General features: G+C 39.5%; 1 protein-coding gene across 3 annotated transcripts in view; it reads left to right on the top strand.

The window, feature by feature from the left end:
* Positions 1–23,871, top strand: part of CRYBG3 (crystallin beta-gamma domain containing 3) — a 129,786-nt gene that overhangs the window by 28,625 nt on the left and 77,290 nt on the right. Inside the window, exons 3-5 of one of the 3 annotated variants that reach the window (XM_045501728.1) lie at positions 6,560–6,990; positions 17,056–19,157; positions 21,273–23,278. In XM_045501728.1, the coding sequence (XP_045357684.1) occupies positions 6,560–6,990; positions 17,056–19,157; positions 21,273–23,278 (4,539 nt within the window). Of the gene's footprint in view, positions 1–6,559; positions 6,991–17,055; positions 23,279–23,871 lie in introns of all 3 variants that reach the window. The other 2 variants (XM_045501726.1, XM_045501727.1) reach the window with 2 other exon arrangements.

Here is a 23,871-nt window from a genome sequence, read left to right on the forward strand (position 1 = left end):
GGAGTGATTTGGGAGGAAAGGGGAAAGAAGATGGTGAGAGTTAGGTATCCTTTTTTGAGGAGGTTGTTAGTAAAGAGTGGAGAGGGCTTTCCTTGGACATTTACTTATGAACGGTGGGCTAACAGAAGGGGCAGATGAGGAACTTTAATTCCCAAGGAGACAACAAGGACTCAATTTATGCCATGGTGGAGAAATTCGCCTTGGGTGAGGAGTCCTTCCTTCATGAAGAGCATCAGTGAAGGAAGCCGCGCAGATCCTGCTAGAGTCAGGGCTGTGAGGGATCATCTGCATGAAAGAGAGGGTAGGGGGCTCTGCTGAGCAAGTCTGTGGGATAGTGAAGGGAGTAGGAGAGGTGGGAAGTAGCTGCTGTGGAAAATGAGGAAAGAGCACAGACAGATTTCCAGCAGAAGCTGTAAATTGTGAATTATTGGCTGCCTGTATCTGCATAGCGTGCATATACTTGGGGCTTTTTAAAGCAAGACTCATTCGCTTAGGCAGAAAAGATAAAACTGGAAATTTTCTGGGTGGGGATGGCCAAGGAATAAAACAAAGAGACTTTGAGGTTATTCGTCATTTGAGAGCCAGATAGAAAATACAGGAAATTTTGTGGGAACTGAAAGGGACAGTGTAAGAGAGGACAGAAGCTGTGATGAGGCATGAGACAGTGTGGTAAGACAGCCGGAAAGATGAGAAGGTAGGGACACTGGGGAATGCTTGAGATGGAGTTTCAGAGGTGACACAGTCATGGGTAACCACTAGGGTCAGAGTTAACTAAAGAGGCAAGAAAAGTGGCAGTGGAAGTCACTGGAGGTGAGGGCGCTAAGGATCTGTGAGTCAGGGTGTCTGAAGTATTACCCTTGCTATGTGCAGTAAAGGCAGAGTCTGAGGTAGAAAGATGATGAAGTCAGATGCTTGACACAATAAAGGAAGAGTCACCTGGCCCTTCACTGTTTTCCACTCAACAGTCTCTATGGTGACACACTCTACCCCGTGACCTTTTTGACCTTATGTCCTGTGCTAATCACAATGTTGGGACAGCACCTGCCACCTGTTCCCTGCTATAGACTGCTCATAGGAAGTGATACACTCCAATACTAGTTAGACCTGCAAACAAATTCTTACATCACTAGAATGTGGGTTTCATGAAAGCAGTGCTCTTGGTGGTTTTTTGTTTGTTTTGTTGTTTTTACTGTTGCATCTAAACACCTGGAATGGTATCCTTTTGTTCATTATTTACTGAATGAGTGAATGCTTTCAAGTTTGCCTTGACCCTAACTGCTACTTGATATACCCATTTCAGCCAATTACTACTACATTCCCCAAAAACAATCTTCCAGGTGTTCTCTATTTGGGGAACCCAAATCCCAGCTCCACCTATGTGTCACTCCTTTGGCTTGTTATCTCTCCTCTCACTTTACTGAGGTCACAGCCACTTGTTGGACCTTGATCTTTGGCTTCTCCCCTCACAGCATTGCTCAGGTCTTAGCCACTTCCTTACCTCTTTACCTGGAAGGGGGAAATGTCTCTACTCTTCTCTAAGGATAATACTTGCCCTTTATTATTATCAGAAGTATTAGAGACTATACTGGTCTCTATCTTACTTTGTGCTTTTTATTCTGGAACCTGCCATCCTTTTCTCTTGTATAGCAGTTACTCCCTTTCCAGTAGGTGCAGAGCTGATCCACAGAACAGGATCAAAAAGCCATCTAGGGGTGCCTGGGTGGCTCAGTCTGTTGGGTGTCTGACTTTGGCTCAGGTCATGATCTCACGGTTCGTGAGTTTGAGCCCTACATCAGGCTCTGTGCTGACAGCTCAGCTGCCTGGAGCCTGCTCCAGATTCTGTGTCTCCCTCTGTCTCTGTTCTTCCCCCACTCGCACTCTGTCTCTGTCTCTCTCTCTCTAAACAATAAAGATTAAAGAAAAATTTTTAAAAAAATATATCTATTCTGTCTTGGACCTTAAACTCTCATATTCTGTCTTTCCTTTTTTTTTTTTTTTTTTTTTTTTTTTTAGTTAAAAAACTTCTCAGAGTGCTCCCTTCTATTCAGAGTGCTCCTGTTCCTATTCCCTTGTCTACCTACTACTCCTGGCTTAACACCTTGAGTTGGAGGCTGTACTCGCAAGTTCCTGAGTTGTTGCAACTATTTCTTCTGCATTCTTAGGGCTTCTCTATAGTCCTAGTTCCTCATTTACTAACTCAACAACTATTGGAGAGCACCTCTTATTGTCAGGAACATTTCAAGTGCTAGAGACGCTACACTGTATAAAATAGACAAAAATCCCTGCACTTGCAGTTTTTACTTTCTATAGGAAGAAACAGATGTTGAATAATATAAGTGTATGTGTGTGTGTATTTGATATTGGCAAGTACAAAGGAGAAAAATCAGAGAGAGGATACTGGCACTTTCATAGTGGAGGAATTTACTATTTTAGCATGACTGGGGAAGGTTTCAATGAAGAGATGACTTTCCAATAAAGGTCTGAACGGGAGTGAGTCATACAGCTATGTGGGGGAAGAACATTCTAAGCAGAAAGAGTAGATGTACAATTCCTGAGGTATGAGTGTACCTAATGTTTTTGAAGAACAGTGGGAGAGGATAGTCACCTTTCTTGCCCTCACATTGGCATTTGTCATTTAGTCCCCATTTGCTTTTAGAAATCCTCGTTGTCCTTTGCAACCAGTATTCTGGAGGGATGAGCTGGTCTGGTTTTTGCCTTTTCCATCGCTCAGTCATTTCTTCTCTATTTGCACCTTTTTAAAATCTTTTTTCCTGAGGGCTCTTGTTGGTCCCCCCCTTTATCCTGCACACACTGTCTTTTGCCAAATTGCATTCTTAAACTATGCTTCTGAGTATTTTCCAGACATCTCAACTTGTACATCACCAGGGGACCAAAAATTCAATGTATTTGCCATCTAAGTAATTTGTTGCCTTATCTCCTTCCAACCCCACAAAGGCCCTAATCTCACCTCTCCTATTTCCCATATCCATTTTTTGACTTTACTCAAATAGTTGCCCAATTTAGAAAACTTAGTTGTCTCTGACTTTGTCGTCCCTCTCCCTCTGCTTCTGTGAGTCATCTTATCAACCTCATTCTCTATTCTCTTTACCCCAGTCTTCTTCAGCCTCACCACTGCCATGACAAACATAGTTCATACTTCTGTTTTTGAACATACTATACTGTGTGTCTAGGATGCTCTTCTCACCCTTTAGGAGCAAGCTCAGATGTTCCCACCTCCTTGCAGTGGATTCTCCCCATCCCCAGTCAAGTTCATTGTATCCTCCATTGTGTGCATACCTCTTCTAAGCCGCACAGTGGCACAGTGATAACCATCTTGCCTAAACTATAAGCACGTTGAGGCCGAAGCTACATTTCACTTATCAGTGTCCCTAATGCTTTCCTATGCTTCCATGTATTGGGGGCATAGCAAAGAGAGTAGAGAGATGGTTGAAATTGACCTAAGGGCACTGCATTGCAACAAATTGTGTATGAAGGAAAAAAATGTCCCAGTTCCCCAGATAACATATGCCTTCGTCAGTAGCCTTTGTATGTTATGTTCAGAATACCAACATCTTTGAGAACAACTGGAATTGATGTTTTGTTTGCTTGGATCCTGACTGCTTTCATTCTACTCCTTGGAACATTGGCAGACAGTCCTGCTGGCAGGCAGCACTGGCCCTAGCTTGTGGCAGGCTGAATTTTATTGTTGTTTAGGCTGAGGGGAAAGAGCAGCTGTTTCAGATCAGACTTAAAATTTTAATTATATAAATATAGAATTTATTGTGTTACTTTGAATAGCAGTACACTTTTCTGCTAGTTTTTGTTTCTAGATTTAGATACTTTTTTTTTTCTTGTTATAAACAAATTTCTCGTGAGATTTAGGGAGAAATTAAGCAGTGGAGACATCTAAGGACAAAAAAAATGCTCTTCAGTAAACTGAAGATACAGAGATTCTAGAATAGCAAAGAAGCTGAAAATTGGGGGGCATCTGGGTGACTCAGTTAAGTGTCCTACTCTTGGTTTCAGCTCAGGTCATGATCTCACAGTTCATGAGTTCGAGCCCCGGGTCTGGCTTTGCACTGACAGCACAGAGCCTGCTTGGGATTCTCTCTCTCTCCCTCTCCCTTTGCCCGTCCCTGGCTTGCTCTCTCTCTTTCTCTCTGTAAAAATAAATAAACATTAAAATTAAAAAATATATATTTAAATACTGAAAATTGGGAAGGAAAAACAAACGATTGTTTTAAAAAATTATGTATAACTCTAAAAAGGTTAAGTGTAAATGCTTTCACTTAGCAAACATATCTTTTTTTTTTGTTTAGAAAGCAGTCTACAGTGTTTTGAAAGGTCAAGTAAAAAATGATAGTTGAGGCAGTGAAATAGTTTTTTTTTTCCTTAGTGTGTGCACACATGTGAGCAGGGGAGAGGGGCAGGGGGGAGAGCAAGAGAACCCCAGGCAGGCTCTATGGTAAGTGTGGAGCCCAACACAGGGCTCGATCCCACAACCCTGGGATCATGACCTCAGCCGGTATCAAGAGTCAGATGCCTATATAATATTTTTGACAGAAATTATTCTTGGGATTTTATTGATGTCAAAAAATGTAATCTCCATATTCTCTTAATTTTCCTTTTTTAAAAAAAATCCATTGCCCAATTTTATAAGACTCTTGTGAATCTTTAAAGCATTTTAAGAACATTTACAATATTCTAATGAATGGCCTATAGTTTACTTCCTTCAAATAGCTACTCAGGAAGAGCAGTCATTCACACTAACTATAGAAAAAAAAATCACCGTTCTGTTCATGTTACAGTCTTAGTTCCTTTTGACAGGAAGAAATGTTGTGGCTGATAATTACAACAAATTAAATGGCATAAAGAACAAAAAAATGTATATCTTCATACACAGAAGCATTTTCAAAATGTCAGCTAGCATTTCTCTTGCCAAACTAAGAGGCTCTTTATGCTGTTTTTGGGAGGAAAGGGCACAACTGATTTATAACGTAGGCTCCCATGATGAGCAGAAACTTGGAGGGATGAGGTGGCGACGTGTGGGATCAAGTTGCAGTTGAAACCAGTAAAAGGTGAGACTTTGAGTGACTCTGGAAGGTTGATGATATTCTAAATGTAGAGACTCACAAGTTTTATTAAGCTCCTGACACATAGAAAAAGAATGCTATCTGTGTATTTCCTCAAAAATACCCTCTGACTCCCAAGGTGGGAACAAACTTAAAATACTGTTTGCTTGAAATTAATTTCCAGGGCTTATAGGTTCTAAACATTTTCTCAAGCTTGAATATGCTAAATTTTATTAGCAGTTAGTGGAACACTTCTTTAAGCTGTTTTGAATTTGGATTAAAATATGGGACAAGTTAAATAACATTATAATTATGATGCTCTTGCCTGCTTGAGGATCAGCCTCTTAATAAAACTTTATCGTGTGAATGTACAGTGCCCTAAGGTGGTTTTACCTTGGTGTACTGACCTTTCTCTGACTCGCACTTGAGCTTTCCTTTTACGAGGACTAGTGAGCTTGACATCTGATAGATACTGTCAGACAGACATTCCTTTTACAAGTAGGTGAGCAGGCACAGGCTGAGTTGGCACGTGGGCATAAAGCTCTTGAAGCTTCAGGAAAGAGTGTGACATGGAATGTCGATACAGCAGCTCAGTCTTTCCTCACACAGAGTGCACATGAATATGCTTTGCTTTCCTAGTAACTTAACTATGAGCAGGTGAAACACACCTGCAGAACTGTTTAACATCTGCAGGAATTCCCAGTACTGCCCAGGCTTTGCATTAATGCACATCTCAGGGTTTTGTGTTTTACTATTAAGGATAGTGGACTTTTCCTCTGAATTGATAGACCATGTTGCTGTCTTTCCTCATCTTATTGAGGAACAGTTTTACACAATGTGGCGGCTTCGTGGGTTAGCACAGTGCCGAAATGAGGTCTATTTAGGTATTGTCTGATGGTCCAGAGTGCTTGAAAGTACTGTCCATTAGCTCAGAGTAATGAAAGCCACATTTAAATATACATAACGTATGCCATGATCTGTCCCTTTACTTACCTCTCCATACACATCTTTCACTCTTCTCATTTTGTACCCAAACTCCGTTCATCTTTAACTCTTTAGAAGCTGACACATCACTAAATAGAGTTGGGGGGAGGGGAGGAGGAGGAGGAGATGAGAGATGGGGATGGAGGGAGATGCATAAGCATCACAGAGTCACATATTAGGTCTCCTTTAAAGGGCACTTCTAGGAATCATCCTCTGAGTTAACCTCCTCTGCTGTCACTGCTACCAAACCTGGACTGCTTACTCCTGTTCTGGCTTCCCACTCATGCTGTACTTCTCTCTCTGTGTAACGTTTACTATACAGCTTTAATGTGTGCTGACCATGCCCTTCATTAGACTGTAAAGGGCCTGAGGAATCAGAAGCCATCAGTCGTACAAATGTATCCCTGGCCTCTGGCACACAGTGTGTTGTATAATAGGTTATTGGTCAATCTGTGTTATTTTTTAAATGATGATGTTTATAATTCTCTGTCTTGTTTTCAAAGATTCCCCAAAGTGAGCACAAAAGGAACCATGCTGAGAAGCTAATCGCTCTTCCAATGCAGGAAGATTCCAAAAAGCCAAATGACCTCTCCCGCTCCACTTCAGATACCAAAATAGGAGAAAGTGATAGGCAGCCGAAGGAAAGCTTTTTTCAGTTTCTTGGTAACTTATTCAATATCTCAGGAAAATCATCTCTTGGTGATGCCAAGCAGTCTTCTTTCAAGGATGACCATGACAAAACTGAGAAAGATTTACAAAATTCCAGTGACCGTCCTGAGGAAGGGGTCAAAAGAGAAAGGGAGATTTTCAGTGGCTCCCTGGGAACCCAGGCGCTTCCAGCAGAAGAACCGGAGTCCAACTCAGCAGAGCCCTCAGATTCCTTTTCTTTGGATACAACACAAGACAGTGAACAGGAAACCAGTGATTTACTAAAGTAAGTTTACAATTTACTTAGCCAGAAAGTTAAATTTACGGATCTAGCTCTTAAGCCTTACTTCTAACCCTGATTAATGAAGGGAATTGGAAAAAGTATTGTGTAATGTCTTTGCTACTAGGTAAAAAAAAAAAAAAAAAAAAAAAAATTGTATGATTTTGTGTACCATACATATAATCTAGGACCTTTCGTGCTATTTTAGGGGGCAGTACCAATACCTTTTTGGTGCTGACTTTGTCAGTACGATATTTATTTCTAATTTAAGACTTCTTGAATGAGAGTGTTTTCTGTTGTCCGAATTCTTCCTGTATTAGGACAGGCAGTAAGACCGGTGTCTGCATTTTGGGAACAGAAATGGTGCTAAGGAGGGGTGCCTGGGTGGCTCAGTTGGTGCTAAGGAGGGGTGCTTGGGTGGCCCAGTTGGTCAGGTTATGTCTCACAGTTTGTGAGTTCAAGGCCCGCATCAGTCTCTGTGCTGACAGCTCAGAGCCTGGAGCCTGCATCAGATTCTGTGTCTCCCTGTCTCTGTCTCTTCCTTGCTTATACCCTTAGCTTGGTGCTAAGGTTTGTATGCACATTGTATTCATATCTTTCCTTTGTGGAATGACAATAAAGGGGTTAAGAAAAGAAATTAAATGGACTCTACTTGTAAAACTAGCCTTGTGATGCTTTTGCACAGCTCTGAGAAACTGAAATCTTGTGTAGATATAAGGATTATTTCATCATCCCTTTTTTTCTGTCTTTGATTAACAGACAGGCGCCAACTTGTTTTTCTTTTGCTCAAATGAACTTGGAAGGAATATTTTTTTACTTAGAAAATGTATATAACAATGTTTGGTCCATTAGTCATTTTGTGTAACTTAGTAGTATTCATTCATAACCAGTAAGTATCTGTTGCATTGATTTTTATTTAAAGATGTTTTTATTTATTTTGAGAGTGAGAGAGAGCATGAACTGGGGAGGGGCAGAGAGAGAGGGAGGGAGAGAACCCCAAGCAGGCTTTACACTGTCAGTGGAGAGCCCCATCAATGTAGGGCTCAAACTCAGGAACCATGAGATCATGACCTGAGCCAAAATCAAGAGTCAGATGCTTAGCCAACCCAGGTGCCCCTGTTGTACTGATATTAGCTTCTACTTGTGAATTATTTGTATCATTTCAAGAGGTCATCTATAATAAAATAGTCAGAAATAGATGATAACTTAGAGCTGTTTAGTTCTTTATAGTTTCAGAGTGTCTTCATATACGTACTTTGAGTTAATTCCTCATAGGCAAGCTTCAAAGGTAGGCATGGACCCAACTTAAAGTTGTGAGAACTGAGACCCTGATAGACTTGAGTTTGCCCATCAAGATTGATGTGGTAGGGCTTGCCCTACCAAATGTCAGTGTACTGATAAAGCCACATAATTTGAAACAGTGTCATACTAATGTAATACTTACTAAACATTTAAATGAAACAGAATAGATCATCCAGAAGTAGACCCTTATATATATGTGATTTTAACCCTTGAATGTGATGGCATTTTTACATATTCTTTTTTTTTTATTGTTTTCCATATTATAGAAAGGAACACTTGGGGAAATTGGTTAACAATTTGGAGGGAACAAAAAGCTAGATACTTATCTCATTATTACAATAAAATAATTAAAATTCAGTAACAAATGATTTTAAAAAGTACAAAACTAAACTAGCTAAATATGACTTATTCTGTTTTGATGAGAAACCACTTTCTAAGCATGATAGCAATGGAAAGTATCAGGAAAGACCAGTAAACTACATTACTTTAAAAAAAATTTTTTAATGTTTATTTATTTTTGAGAGAGAGAGAGCACAAGCAGAGGAGGGGCAGAGAGGGAGACACAGAATCCAAAGCAGACTTCAGGCTCCGACTGTGAGCACAGAGCCCGATGTGGGGCTCGAACCCATGAACCAGGAGATCATGACCTGAGCTGAAGTCGGACGTTCAGCCAACTGAGCCACCCAGGCACCCCAAGATTACTTTTTTTTTAACGTTTATTTTGAGAGCAAGAAGAGCATGTGCACATCCCCCCGCCCTCCCTCTACACACACAAAAACACACGAGTGGAGGAGGGGCTCTGAGAGAGAAGAAAAGCAAAAATCCCAAGCAGGCTCTGGGCTAGATCAAACTCATGAACTGAGAGGTCATGACCTGAGCTAAAATCAAGAGTCGTCCACTTAACTGACTGAGCCAGCCAAGTGCCCCTGGATTATTTTTAATTTTCAAACTCCCTATGTCAAACAAAATAAACAGTGATACATTATATTGGCAAGTGAGAAAATTCGATACAAAAAGATGTCAGAGAATGCTTTAACTGATAAGCATTTTATTCAAAAAAATTTTTGTATATATTTATTTTTGAGAGAGAAACAGTGTGAGCAGGTCAGGGGCAGAGAGAGAGAGGGAGAGAGAATCTACAAAGGCTCCAGACTCTGAGCCATCAGCACAGAGCCCACTGATGCGGGGCTCAAACCCATGAACCTTGAGATCATGACCTGAGCCCGAGTTGGAAGCTTAACCAACTGAGCTACTCAGGCGCCCCAGAGCTGATCAGCATTTTAGACACTAACTCAATAGGGAAAAAAAAAGTGAAACAATATAAACAAAAGAAATACAAACTGCTAATACATAAGTGGAAAAAGGTTTATTCTCACCAGCAATCAAGGAAATGCCAACTAAAATGGAATAACTTTTATAAAATTTTACTAAAATAATAAATTATATACTCTGTATTACTCAAAGTTGATAGAGCTGATGCTCCATATACAGTGATAGGAGTGGAGGCCATATTTTAGAGCAATATGTATCAAGCTTAGAAAGCTTATAGGTTATTTCTAATTATATAAGGAGGTGTTTACTGAAATATTATTTACAGGAACATATCACTGGAAATAAATGTCCAACAGCAGAAAAATGGTTAAATTGGGGTACCTCGGTAATAAAGGATTGTATAAAGGAGTTCTGTCTAAAATGTGGTGGTTGGATTAGCAGCATCAACATCACCTGGGAATCATTAGAAATGCAAATTATTTGATTCAGACCCACTAAATCAGAATTTCTGGGAGTGGTGCCCAGCAGTCTTCTAACAACCTCTCCAGATGACTTTTTGTACCAAAGTAACTTAAAGTGGTAAGGATTTTGAGGCTATTATGTGGAAATTATGTGGAATGGAAAGTTTGTGTTTTTTCTTTTTTTCTTGTTAATCCCCCCCTTTGGTTTTGATTAGTCAAGTTTATTTCTTTGGTACTGGACAGTAGAAAATGGAAGAGGTTACCTTGCCTCTTATTTCTTGTTAGTAAAACCCTCCTTATTAATAGAATAATTGCTTAAAGCCCGGGCACCTGGGTGGCTCAGTCAGTTAAGCATCCGACTCTTGATTTTAGTTCGGGTCATGATGTTATGGTTAGTGAGATCAAGCCCCATGTCAGGCTAGGCTCCATGCTGACAGTGCAGAGCCTGCTGGTGAGTCTCTCTCTCTTCCTCCCTCCCTCTCTCTCTCTCTCTCTCTCTCTGCCCCTCCCCTGCTCACATGTACGTGTATTCTCTCTCTCCCAAAAATAACCTTAAAAAAAAAAAAAAAAATTGCTTAAGGCAGTTACCAGAACCACCTCTGCAAAGCTTTTGTCTTGACTGAGATACAAGCCTCTTCTGGCCCAGCTCCAGAAGTCCTACAAATTATCAGGTATAGAATTGCAGTTTAGTGACTTCCTACTGTCACATGTCAATTTAAGAATTGACATACCGGGGCGCCTGGGTGGCACAGTCGGTTAAGCGTCCGACTTCAGCCAGGTCACGATCTCGCGGTCCGGGAGTTCGAGCCCCGCATCGGGCTCTGTGCTGACAGCTCAGAGCCTGGAGCCTGTTTCCGATTCTGTGTCTCCCTCTCTCTCTGCCCCTCCCCCGTTCATGCTCTGTCTCTCTCTCTGTCCCAAAAATAAATAAACGTTGAAAAAAAAAATTAAAAAAAAAAAATAAGAATTGACATACCATTTTTGTTAATAGTTTATTTTGACAATATGATTAAGGACTACTTATAACTAATTTTAGATATTTAAATAATATATGGAAAATATATTTACTAATAATTTTGAGACTGCATTATAAGTATTAAAGTTGTTTTAGTTTTGTGAAATGAATTTACTAAAAGCAAGGATATATTTAATTTATTGCGATCATGAGAATATTCCAAATATAAAATGTTATTTAAAATTAAGAGTTGCTGATGCATAATTAATAAACCTTGTATATAAGAATCTCTGAAGGTAAGAAAGAGAGTGTTATTGAAACCCAAGTTAGAACAGCTGCCTGGGAAGCACATTCTTCACAGGAAAGAAAGTGCTCTGGGTGATAAACAGTTTTTACAGGGTTATATATGTTTTTACATCTTATGAAAGCTCAAAAGATTATAGACTAGCGTATAAGCAGGAAGCACAAGTTTTAAGGTCAAGGAATGCAGGGAATAGGAGCATTGATCAATATTGCAAGGACAGATGGTTTTCTGTTAGGCAACTCATTTATAAAATCAGTATACAGTGTATGCTTGGTGAGCCATAAATCAGGCTTTTGGTTTAAACAAAGTTAGTGTACAGTCAGGCTGACTTAGAAATCTAGAATGGCTCTCCTTCTAGCTCAGGCCTTTGGAGAGTGTTTTCTCTCATTAGAGTCTACACTTCTGAAATCGGTAGGAGATTTGAGTGTCACACAAAATTTCAATTTTTTTATAACTTCAATTTTTTAATTAACTAAAGGTTTTGCATCATCTTTCTCATGTAAAAATGCCCCTACTTTTTTTTCTCTGTAGGTCTTTTATAATCAGAGTGTACTAAAAAGGGCTAATAGCTTAATTTACACAAGTTTATAAAATAATCTGTGCTGTATAATGCTGTCCATTACTATAATATCAAGCATACTTTTTAAGTCACTATTAATTACAGTTTTCAAAATTTAGGTAAGTTATTAACTATAATTTGAAGTGTGTTCAGAAAAAAATCCTGCTCAAAAGTTACAAATTATTTCATTTCGCTTAATTAAAAATAATAAACAGCTTTGTAATTGTTTTTTATGTTGACTATGCCAATTTCATTTTTAATATCCATAAAGCCTTTCATTAAACCTGTTTGGTGACAACTTTTAGATTGTTTTCCATACATTAACTTACGCCTTCATTGCAGTTTATTAGGAAACTACTTCACTGTTGGGTTGAAATCTTTAAGAAGTTTAAGTTCTATGATTTTTATGTTTTCAACTGATTCATATCCATCATGAAAAAATTTTCTGTCAAAGCTTTATTGTGATTTAAAAAAAAATTGCTGGATTCACAGCTTTTCTTTATACGGAAAAGTTAAAAGCCTTTGCTATTATGAGAGAAGATATTCTTAACTGTAATTTGAAAGGAAATCTATCTTAATGCTGAGAAGGTAGCTTAATCATACTTTCTTAAAGTGAGTTAGATACTTTGCTCTAAGGCTGTTATTTTTAGGCTATTATTTAGGATTTCCTTTGAAGAATGACAAATGTCTTTGGTTGACCTTTGAAATATCAGGAATATCAAATATATACAGAAAAGAATATAGCTGTGTTTGGTACCTGGAGGCTTAATAAATCTTTACATGATAGGTAGGTATATCTTGGGCTAAAATGCATAAAACCTTTTCACATTTCCAATATGTACATATGTCTACTTCTTTAAATATTTGAAATGTCTATGTATGTTACTTTGTTCTTGCTCTCCTTTTTTTTTTTTTTTTTTTTTTTGGTTTGGGTACAGTGTATTTTATTGGTGGTATATGACAAAGTTCAGGGCCTGGGATGGAAACATCGATGCCAAGGTCATGACAGTCTCTGTAAGTTGGGGCTGAGCTGGGGCAAGGACTCCCTAGCAGCTGAGGGCTTCTCTCTTCCTCTTGTGCTCTTAATAGAGCTTGTGGTTCAGAGGGCTCTTACTCCTTGAATTGGAGGCCATGTGGACCATAAGATCCACCATTGGTTTCTGTAGCTAAATTCATTGTTGTACCAGGAAATGAGCTTGATAAAGTAGTCATTGAGGTCAATGCCATTCCCAGCATCAAAGATGGAAGGGTGGGGATTACTGTTAAATTTGCAGGAGATAATCTTGCAGTATCTGCTTCACTGTCTTCTTGATATCCTTGTATTTGGCAGCTTTTTCCAGGTGTCAGGTCATATCCGTAACTGACCTATTAGGGATAAGGACACATAACGGCATTCCAGTGAGCTTTCCACTTGGCCTCAGGGATGGCCTTGCCCACCACCTTGACAGTGCCAATAGAAGCAGGGATGACATTCTGGGCAGCCCCTTGGCCATCACACCACAGCTTCACAAAGGGGCTGTCAGTCTGCCAGCTGGCACTGATGGCATCAGCTGTGGTCACGAGTCCCTCTACTATGCCAAAGTTGCCATGGATGACCTGGGCCAGAGGGGCCAAGCAGCTGGTGGGGTAGGAGGCATTGCTGACCATCTTGAGGGATTTGTCCTGCTTCTGATGGTTCACACTCCTCACAAACATGAGGGCATCAACAGAAGGGGCAGAGACAATGACCCTCTTGGCTTCATCCTTTGAGTGAACCCCAGCCTTCTCCATGGTGGTAAAGACACTAGTAGACTCCACAACATGTTCAGCACTAGCATCACTCAGTTTGCTGTTGGCAGGATCTCACTCCTGGAAGGTGGAGATGGACTTTGCTGACAAATTTCCCATTCTCAGCCTTGACTGTACCATTGAGTTTGACATGGGTGGAGTCATACCAGAATATGTAGACCATGTAATTGAGGTCAACAAATTGGTGGCAACAGTATCAACATCGCCAGACTTAAAAAGCAGCCCTTGTGATCAGACACCAGTACAGCCAAATCCATTTACTCCAACCTTCACCATCAAGTCTCAGGGATGCAGCTGGCACTGTACAAGAAAATGTGGCTGTCTGTCAAATGGAGAGGAGCAGAGAGCCTGTCTTATTTGGTTCTTACTATTGTTAGGATCATATTAACTTTGGTTGTGTAGGATAAGCTGTAGATCCCATGGACAATTTATATAATATGTGTAATTAATACTCCATTTTCTCTGTGCAGCTTATAAAATTTTAATTTTCCATCTTCAGATTTTATTTTTAAAGTTACATGTTTTTGATATTGCCATTTTCTATTTTATTGACCAGGCAAAAACTTAACAATTAAAGGACAGTTTTATATTCTTATACTATTCAATTATGGAGACTCAACTGCAACCTGAGAAAGAATGCTGTAGAAAATAGACTACATTGGTGACATGACTAATCTTTTAAAAAGAGGGAGTGTAGCTCATCAGTACCCGACACAACTAATTATAGTACACGAAGCTAGGCTTGAAACTTTGATGTTCAGTGCTTTAAACATGATTATATAGTTGTTTAGTATAAGCAATGTATGTTTTAGTTTCAAGCATATAACATTTCCACCAGGTGCTACAGGAGATTATCTGGTTACAAATTTAAACTAGTTCATATAAATCAATGTAATCATTTTAGTTGAAAGTACCCAGAAAATCCTAAAAAATGGAGAAAATGATTCTCCTCACCCCTGAAAGGACTCCAGAACTACCAAAAGGCATTATTACAGTGAGTTGACATTTAATGGATTTTTTTGTATATGGTTTATAGAAGACCTTTTAGATCAAAAGGTGCATTAGGATTGATGCAGGATAAAATGTCTTGAGGTCTTTTTAGGAGGGAGTTGGTAGGAAGAGAATGTCAGTTTAAATTGAATTCTGATTCCTATATCATTTCATATTTCTTTGGAATCATGTACATTTGTGTATCCATATCTTCAGAATTATTTTATTGATCTTTTGAAGGAAAAAATATTGCAGCCTGTTGAGAGTAGATTTTAAATATAAAACATTAAAGCTTTGAAAGAAAAACTGACCAAAAATTTCTTGTCATTTATTCGGGCTTCTCGATCTTCACATGTTGCTCTGAAGGCTTTTGTGTTTTCTGATTAATTAATGTATTTTGATATCAGTTTTCACCAATGACGTTACTTTACCTGTATTGTAAAGTACCATGTATTTTTCTCTTCTTGTATTTTTTCACAGGCAATTACCTTATTCGTTTTTGAGTTTGTTTCACAATAAGTCTTTGATCTAGCCTGACACTCATTCTGGAGCTAAAACTACTTTCATAAGGCAAAGTTTTTTCCCTAGTCATCTTGTTTAGCCGCTTTGTAATGGACAGTAAAAACATGCATGTAACCAATACACGTTTTCACAATAGTGGTGGATTGGATTTCAGGGACCAGCAATTATATAGATTGAAATACATTATTTCAGCTAAAATTCAAGAAATATGTGAGGGGCACAGTTCATAAAAATTTGACCTGTCCGAAGAGGTTCACCATCTGTTTTATCGCGTAAATGAGTCTAGTGTTCTTAATGTTACTGCTTGAAAGCAGGGGAGAAAAAGCATTATTTAGATATTGGAATACTGGTGGCTGGATTTCTTATTCATGTGGGTTCTACAATGTTTTGTTAATTATATGTTTAATCTGAAAAAAAATAGAACATCAAATATTTCTGCCATACGTTGTTAGTGTTAGGATACTAAAATGAGCCTAGAGTTCAGAATTTAAAACACTTTTATGTAATCGATAATAGTGAAGGCAGTCTGGAAGAAATCACACACTAAGCACTTACTATCATTGCTTTATTTTAGACATTCATTGCCCAAAAGTTGTAAATATGTACCATTTGCCAAATTTTGTGGGGGGCATTTAAAAATGTAAAAATGGTTAAGACACAGTGCCTTCCTTCAAATAGCCACAAGGCAAGTGGGGAAAATGCATTAAGTGCCTAGATCTTTATAATCTGATATGGCAAATGCTGCGCTCAAGGTTCTTTGCACCCACAGATCAGAGGCTAACTGCCCGTGTTAGCAGGAAAGGGGCGCTGGGATCTGTTTGTTCTGGAGATGACTTGTGAACTTAGTCTCAGAAGACATTGGAGTTTCTCTCTGGGGCTGGGATTTAAGGGAAGAGAATGGTGTGTGTCCAGGGCTATTAAGCAGTATCAGATAGCATGAGAACTCCCAGCGAAAGATTCTTCAAAGGAAGTTGGATGCTGAGAGTCTCTGGAACTTTATGCTGGGGCTGAGAAGAAGTAGAGGACTTTTACTAGAAGTCTCTTTTGATTCCTACACTTACCCAAGCAGTTTTATGCTACAGAAATTGAATATTTGAAGAACTTAACACAAGAGCATTTTTAAGGCAATTCTGTCATTGAGTTAACAAATACATGCTGAGTGCTTGATGTGAGTTTGACATCTTACCAGTTGTTTTCCTTTAAAAGTTCTCTCCCTATGTGCTTGAAGTTGCCGTTCAAATTCACATCCAAGAGTAAAGGAAGAGAAGCTTACTGTGGTGCTCTAATATGGTGGACAAATATCCATGAACTTGTGCCACCATGAGGCACATAAGGCAGTGTGGTTCCTTCCAGTCAAACACGCTTTGAGATTGTAACTAAAACCCAAGCCTTGGACTTGTCACCCCACTTTCTGTCTGGTAACTACTGTGAGAGAGATGTAGGTAATCAGGTAAGAGGGAATGGTTTTGGAGCACCTGGCTTTCTCAGTTCATTAAGTGTCTGACTTCAGCCCAGGTCATGATCTCACAGTTCGTGAGTTTGAGCTCTGTGCTGACAGCTCAGAGCCTGGAGCCTGCTTCCAATTCTGTGTCTCCTTCTCTCTGTGCTTTTCCCCGGCTCACACTCTGTCTCTGTCTTCCAAAAATGAATAGAAATGTTGAAAAAAAAATCTTTAAAAAGGAATGGTTGTAAGGAGCTCAAACATTCATGTGCCTTGATGTTCATGTGTTCCTTGTCAAATCTTCATTATTTTTAGTAAAGACAGGTTTACCTAAAACATTTTAGGATTTCCTTCTCCAGTTGAATACTTATTAGGAGTAGGAGTATTTGAAAGATATACTTTATCATAACTTCTAGGATTACTGTTAAGTGTTACTAACTATATTTCATGATACTATTGGGCTCTTTCTTTTTACAGACAACTGGATAGTAATCCAGAGAGGCCTTCCGTAACATATGCAACATATCGAGGCCCCAGACAAATTAGGAAATATTTGAAGCACCAGAATGCATTGGAAACTGTGAATCACTTGGACAGAGAAAATGAAAGTTCTGACTCTAGTACAAGCATCCATATTGGCCCTGGAAGTGACATTGAGGCTAGGATGGTGTCGTTGTTGTCATCAGCTAATACAGACATATCTGTGAAAGGACATTTGCTCGAAGGCCTGTTAGAAGACTCTGATTGTAGCAAAATAAATGTTAACACAGAAAGCCATCTGACAAACCATTTAGAATTGCCCAATACTGCTGCTTCTACGAACGTTTTAAATAAAAATGATCCTGGGGGACCTGTGAGAAGTAGGTCATCCCCTTCTTCTGTGACTAACTTCAGCTCCACTGCCAGTGAATCTGACTCACGACACCATTTAAGTTGTGCACCAGTTTCTCAGACTGACAGAAATTTGGTATGCTCAGCATTGTTTACAGGAAGTAACAGTAGCAGAGTTCCTTGCAGTCCAGATTTTCAGGGGATAACTACAGCAGAAACTACAATAAAGGAAGACAGCTCAGTGATGAGTGATGGGACATGGGTGCAAAGAGAAGCACGTGTTGAGCATGAGAGCCCTGCTGTTTCTGACTGCTCTTCTAGTAAACCTGATGGGAGTGACACTACCAAACAGGGCAGTGCAGATTTGCTGAGTCCAAATAAGTCAATTATGCATGAAGATCTGCAGTTGCCAGAGAGTAAGTGTTCTGACAAGCAAGCTGTTGATAACTCAGCCAAGCAGGCTGCCAGTCATATCAGCACCACAGCTCTTCAGAGACATGCTGTGACAGACACAGAATCTGTAAATGAAGGAAATAGACTGTCTTCCCAAGACTCACAAAAAAATTTGGCTGCTACAAAAATCAGACAAGAAACAGAAAGCACCTTGGTTAGTGAACCCACAACTTCAAGTCACATAAAAGCTCCAGAAGGTAGAATTGAGCCACTACCCAAAGATATTGACCAGTTGTTTGTAACGGAACCCAAAAGGTCCAGTTTTAGGCCACATGGCAAAATGCCTCATGTGGTTAGAATAAATCAAAACAACCCTGCCTCCGGAGAACACATCAGCCAATCAGCAGTTGTAGCGTGCTTAGAAAACAGAATATCCCCTAAGCTGAATTTTGAACCTAACAGAAATCACATTTCAGAATCTCATCTTGACTCTGAGAGTCTTCAACAAACCAAAGTATCACCTGATGTCAGAACATCTCTTATCCTTGACAGTACAAAATCAGATTTCAGTATTTCATCTACATTTGTTTCCAGGGTTGGTATGCTGAGCAAGTTAGATACTCCTGTTACAAAGGATGAGTGTTCTGTGCTCACTGAAACTGGGGATGTCAGCATTGTTGGTATTTCCAGTCCGCTTGGTAAATGTCAAGAAGAAAATGTGGCAAATCGTGTTGAGGCAGTAAACGGGAAGGGTACTCCTGCTTGTCTTCATCTGGAGCATGGATCTGTAACTCTTGAATCCAAGGAAGTTCTTCCGAAAGGTGAAAAATGCCAGGTTGGAGTTGACTCGAGATTGGAGTGTGAAAGCCTCTCTGAGGACAACAGTTCCATTTCACCTCAAGGCCCTGCTAAAGCAGAATTGATGTGTTCAAATGCTAGAGCAAGTAAGAGCACTACAGAGAAGTCTGGTTCTCTTTCCTTGGAAACCAAACCTGACATTGCGAAAATTTTATCAAAGGTGGAAGTTGATGGTCAGAACGGTGTTCCTGTTGAGTTGCATTCTGTAAGAGAAGAAACTGTAGCCATCTCCAAGATCACTGTTTCCCAAACAGAGCCTAGAGATATTTCTCAGGATAAGATTTCTTCTCCATTTGAAGTTACAGATGTGCCAGGAAAGCTTATTTTATCAGAATTAACTTCCCTAGAGGCTGAACAGGACAAAAGTTTTCAATCAGTGGATCGTGAGGAGATTAAAGAGAATTGTCAGACTGAGGTATCTCTTCCTGCCTCCAAATATCAAGGTTTTCCGGAAACAGAGGCAAAAGCCTTAGTTTATCCTCCTGCTTTTCCCAAAGGTAATATATCTGAGATTTTACCTCCTGTTCATGACAAAAAAGCTACTAGGCAAATGGCACAGAATTATGAGGCCAATACCTATGTGATTCATCAACCTTCACATATTTTTGGGACTAGAAAGATTTCTGGTTTCTCAGAAATGGCAAAATTCAACTCAACTAGTGCTTCCCCACAATTCCAAGAAGCTGACAGCACACAAGTAAATTCACCTTTTCTGGAATCTGATAAAAGTTTGGGGAAAAATGCTTTTGTATCTGAGAATTCACACTTTCACAACGTTCCTGTGCTGAAATCAGAAAAGAAAGCCTTATCTCACAGAAAAAAAGAGAATACTCATTCCCTAAGTGGTAGTATTGATAGTGTGTCTTCCTCTGGTAGCTCTGAAGAAGTTAGCATGGTTTTAAGTTCACATAGTCACCAAAATAATTCCAGTTCTGTAAAAGTTACCATAGATGCCACACATGAAGGTGCCTCTTTAACTAACCTGCTGCGCCCTAATAGCCCTTATTTGGAATTTGAAACATCTGTCCCAACAGGGGCAGAAGTGACCCCTTTTCAAGAACATTTTGGGACTCCTACTGGGAAGGTGTCTCTCGATTTCCCAACTGCTGCCCAATTTGACAATCCCATGGAAGCAGAGACTGGAGCAGTTGCTGGGGCTCCGACGTCAGTTAACAGCTCAAGCCAGCAGTGTTCTGAAGCCTCTGCTGAGCACACAGAAGCAAGGAGAAGAGTCCATGACCAACTTTTGGACCTCAAAAGTGGTTTAGTTAAAAAGGCTGATACATTGATTGGTGAAATTTTTGTTTCTGTCAGGGAAGAATTAAAATCCACACACATAGTTGATACCTGCCAAGAGCATATAGCCATAGATGGCATAATGAATTCAGGTACTCTGAAAGAAGATGTTCCTGAGAAAAACTCCTCAGAAGTGACACTGGCAGGGATCCAGCTAACAGAGCATTTGGAAGAGCAGGGCATGGAAAACAGGTCAGATGTCCCAGGGGAAGAAAAGGTCTGTGTTTCACTTACAGCTGGTGAGAAGAGTCTCCTTTTTGATTCTGATAGAATGAATTTATCTTGTTTGTTAGAAGATCAAGCTAGGGAATTAGTCAATGAGATTATTTATTCAGCCCAAGAAAATTTGGCAAATGATGCTTTTGAAGATACTGAGGATACCTGGGATTCTGAACTTCAGGCTAATACTTCACAAATTCTGAACAGTGATAGTGTTAAGCCGCATGATACATTAAGGGATTTCTTGGTGTCTGAACAGGCAGTAAATCAAAGCACATGTGAAATTAATGAAAATAAAATATTAGGTAGGTTCTTTTCTGTAAGTAACTTAGTTAAGGACGCAGAGTCAATTAAAGGAAGAGAAATTGTTCTCTACCAAGAATCCCCACTTTCTGGAAATAGAGCTGGACAGGCTGATAGGACAAATTTGTGGGAATCAGATGCTGTTTTACTAGCTGAAGATACACCCCATAAAGAGTTAGATGATAAGGTAAAAACACATTTATTTTTCAAAGAGGACTCTAAAGATAAAGTGGAAATAGCGTGTATGGATAATCACAAAACAGGGACAGAGGATACAAGAACTCTTGTATTAAATTTCAAATGGCCTCCATTTGCAAATGATGACATCCATGTACCCGGGACATCCAAGAACAGTTTTTCTGATAGTCTTGTGTGTATATCTGAAAAAGGCTTGCCAGGACAGAGTAATAAAAACACACTCTTTACAATGTCAGAAGTAGGGAAAGTACACAAGAAAGATATGGAAGTAAATATAAGAAAAATGGAGCTTAGATCTCCCATGTTAGAATTGGAAAAAACAAACAAAAAGGATGCTGAATTGAATATTATGAAATATGAGGCAGCCCCTCCTATGTTAGAAATGGGAAGAGCACATAAAAAGGATGCCAAACTAAATGTGATAAAAACTGAGCCAACAGCTGACATTTTTAAAGTGGGAGAAGTACACCAAGTGGATGCTGAGAGGTATATTGAAAAAACTGAAGGATTACCTGCCATTTTAGGAATGAAAACTTATAAAATGAGGGATATCGAAGGAAATCTTGGCAAAACTGACATGATGCCTATTATTTCAGAAGTGAAAAATACCTACCAAAAAGATGCTGAGGTAATTACTGGAAAGACTGAAGTGATGCCTGCCACATTAGAAATGGAAAATATTTACCAAAAGGATGCTGAAGGGGATATTGCAAAGGCCGAGGTGATACCTGTTGCATTAGAATTACAAAATATTTACCAAAAGCATGCTGAAGGTGATGTTGGCAAGACCGGGATGACCTCAGTTATGTCAGAAATGGAAAATGTGTACCAAAAAGACTTTGAGGGGGTTACCGAAAAGGCTGAAGTGATCCCTGCCACGTTAGGAATGGAAGATATTTACCCAGAGGATGGTGAAGAGGATATCACAGAGACTGAGGTGATACCTGTTACATTAGAAATGGAAAATATTTACCTAAGTGATGCTGATCTGGACAAAACTGAGGTTATGCCCATTATGTTGGAAGTGGTAAACGTCTACAAAAAAGATGCTGAGGGCATCACTGAAAAGACTGGAAGACCTTCGTTGGAAATATCTTACCAGAAGGATGCTGGAGAGGGTGTTAGGAAAACTGAAATGGTACCTTTAGTGTTAGAAGTGAAAGAAGCACACGAGAAGGCAGTCCCTGCCTTCTTAGAAGTGGAAAGGGCATGTAAGACAGAGGATAAAGAGGCAGTTGGAATGAGTGTGTCTATGCCCTCTCCAAGAGAAATGAAAAGACTGTCTCCAGAAGATTCTGATGAGGCTATCAGGAAACACAAAGTATTATCTACAGTGGTAAATGTTAGGAAAACCTATGGAACAGGTCTGGAATTGCCTATTACACAAGCAGAGGCTGTGCCTCCCATATTTGAAGCCGAAAAAACATCCCAAGAGCCTGGTGGAGAGAGTGTTGGAGAAATAGAGAAAGGACCCCCTGAGAGAAAGGAAGGCTTGATAGCGTGTGACAACAGACTTGCCTCATATTTCAGGGGATATGAATCACCTACATTAAGCAAGGATTATGAAGGCTACCCAGCTTTAGCAGTGCCGGATTTTCGACCCAAGGATACCATGGGAAAGCTAGACAAAAGAACATCTGTTACTGCAGTAGATAACCAAATAAGAGATGATAATTATAGTGATGAAAAAGAAGAATCTAATTTAGCCTTCATTTCTCAGGATGAACAAGAAAATTCTTCCTTTACTATATTATATGACGAACCCCTTCAAGATGAGGACAGGTGTGCTACCCCAGAAGTAAGAACACACACTCTGCTGTTTCCTGATACATCTACTGACAGCATGCCTGTAGTCACATGCGAGAGGTCTGAGAGCAGAACTGACCTCGTCCATCATTTTGAAAAGGACACTAAATTAGGTGAGACATTTGATAGTGATAGTTCAGAATCATTCTTATCAGTGGAGGCCAGAAGGTACAAAATTTATCCCTTAGCTTTGTCTCCCATTTATGAGGATGACAGCTCTCAGGAGGACATTCTGTCCAGCGAGGTCTCACCTGGTCACCATGGCTCCACAAAATCAAGAGAGAATGCAAACCAGCCCTCTTCTGTTTTATCCCTTCTCCAGTCAGTATCAGAGCGTTTAAAGATGAATTTTGATGAAGACAGACAGGGGATAGAGGCAGAGGAGGAGGAGGAGGAGGAGGAGAAGGAGGGGGAGGAACCATTACATAAAGGAAGCCTGAGACCTAGGAGGAAGGAAACCATTACTTCGAAGCTGCCAGACCCTTCCATCACGTTTTATCCTGATGATGACCAGGAAAGGACTGGAATCTCTAAGAATTCATACGTAATGTCAAATGAACCTACTACCTCTAATCCGCAAGTTGGTCTGTGGCCAGAAAAGGCTTCATTTCTACAAAAATCTGACCTTACTTCTAAACTACATTCTTCTTTAAAGAGTGCTTATCATCAGTATTTGCATACTTCCAAAACCCACTCCTCAGACAAAGGAGCCAGATTTGGTGGACTTTTTCAGGAACCAGTGTCAAAATATTTCCGTGCTCAGGACATCTCAGGTGGATTAAGCTCATTCACAGAGGTAAGTTATTTTGATTATTAACAAATGAAGTAGTGCTTTGGGTCATGAAATGACCTAAAAACTTATGAAGAAAATCAGTGATGTGAGGTTGTGTAAAGATGGTTTTAAAAATATATCAGAAGTTACTTTATTTGAAATGTATCATAATCCCTGTATTTTAGCCGGACTGTTAAATTGAGAAAACAAAATTGCTTAGGCAGAATTTAAAAGGCATAAGAGAAGCAAGTTACTTCCCCCTTCTTTGCTAATATTTAGTTTTCAAGTGAAATTAAGTGACAGCATTCTGAATTTCTCAAGGTACTATATATGGGGAAATTGTTACATTCCATTTAGCTTATGTGTCTCCGTAAAATATTTCATAATATTCTAAAATATCTTAAGTAATCACTTGGCAGTATCCTGTCAGTAGTTGCTCATATTGTTCATACAAAGCAGGGCCACGAACAGCCTAATTGAAAGAAAAAAAGCTGAAAACATTATAGCTGGTAATGGTCTTGAAATTCAGTTTTATGGGGTTTTTTTGCCTTAGAAATATTTAAACATTTAATGTAGAATATTCACTTAACATGGGACTTCCTTTCTGTCATTCCCAA

Source organism: Leopardus geoffroyi, chromosome C2, assembly GCF_018350155.1.
Source record: "Leopardus geoffroyi isolate Oge1 chromosome C2, O.geoffroyi_Oge1_pat1.0, whole genome shotgun sequence".
Classification (NCBI taxonomy): Eukaryota; Metazoa; Chordata; class Mammalia; order Carnivora; family Felidae; genus Leopardus; species Leopardus geoffroyi.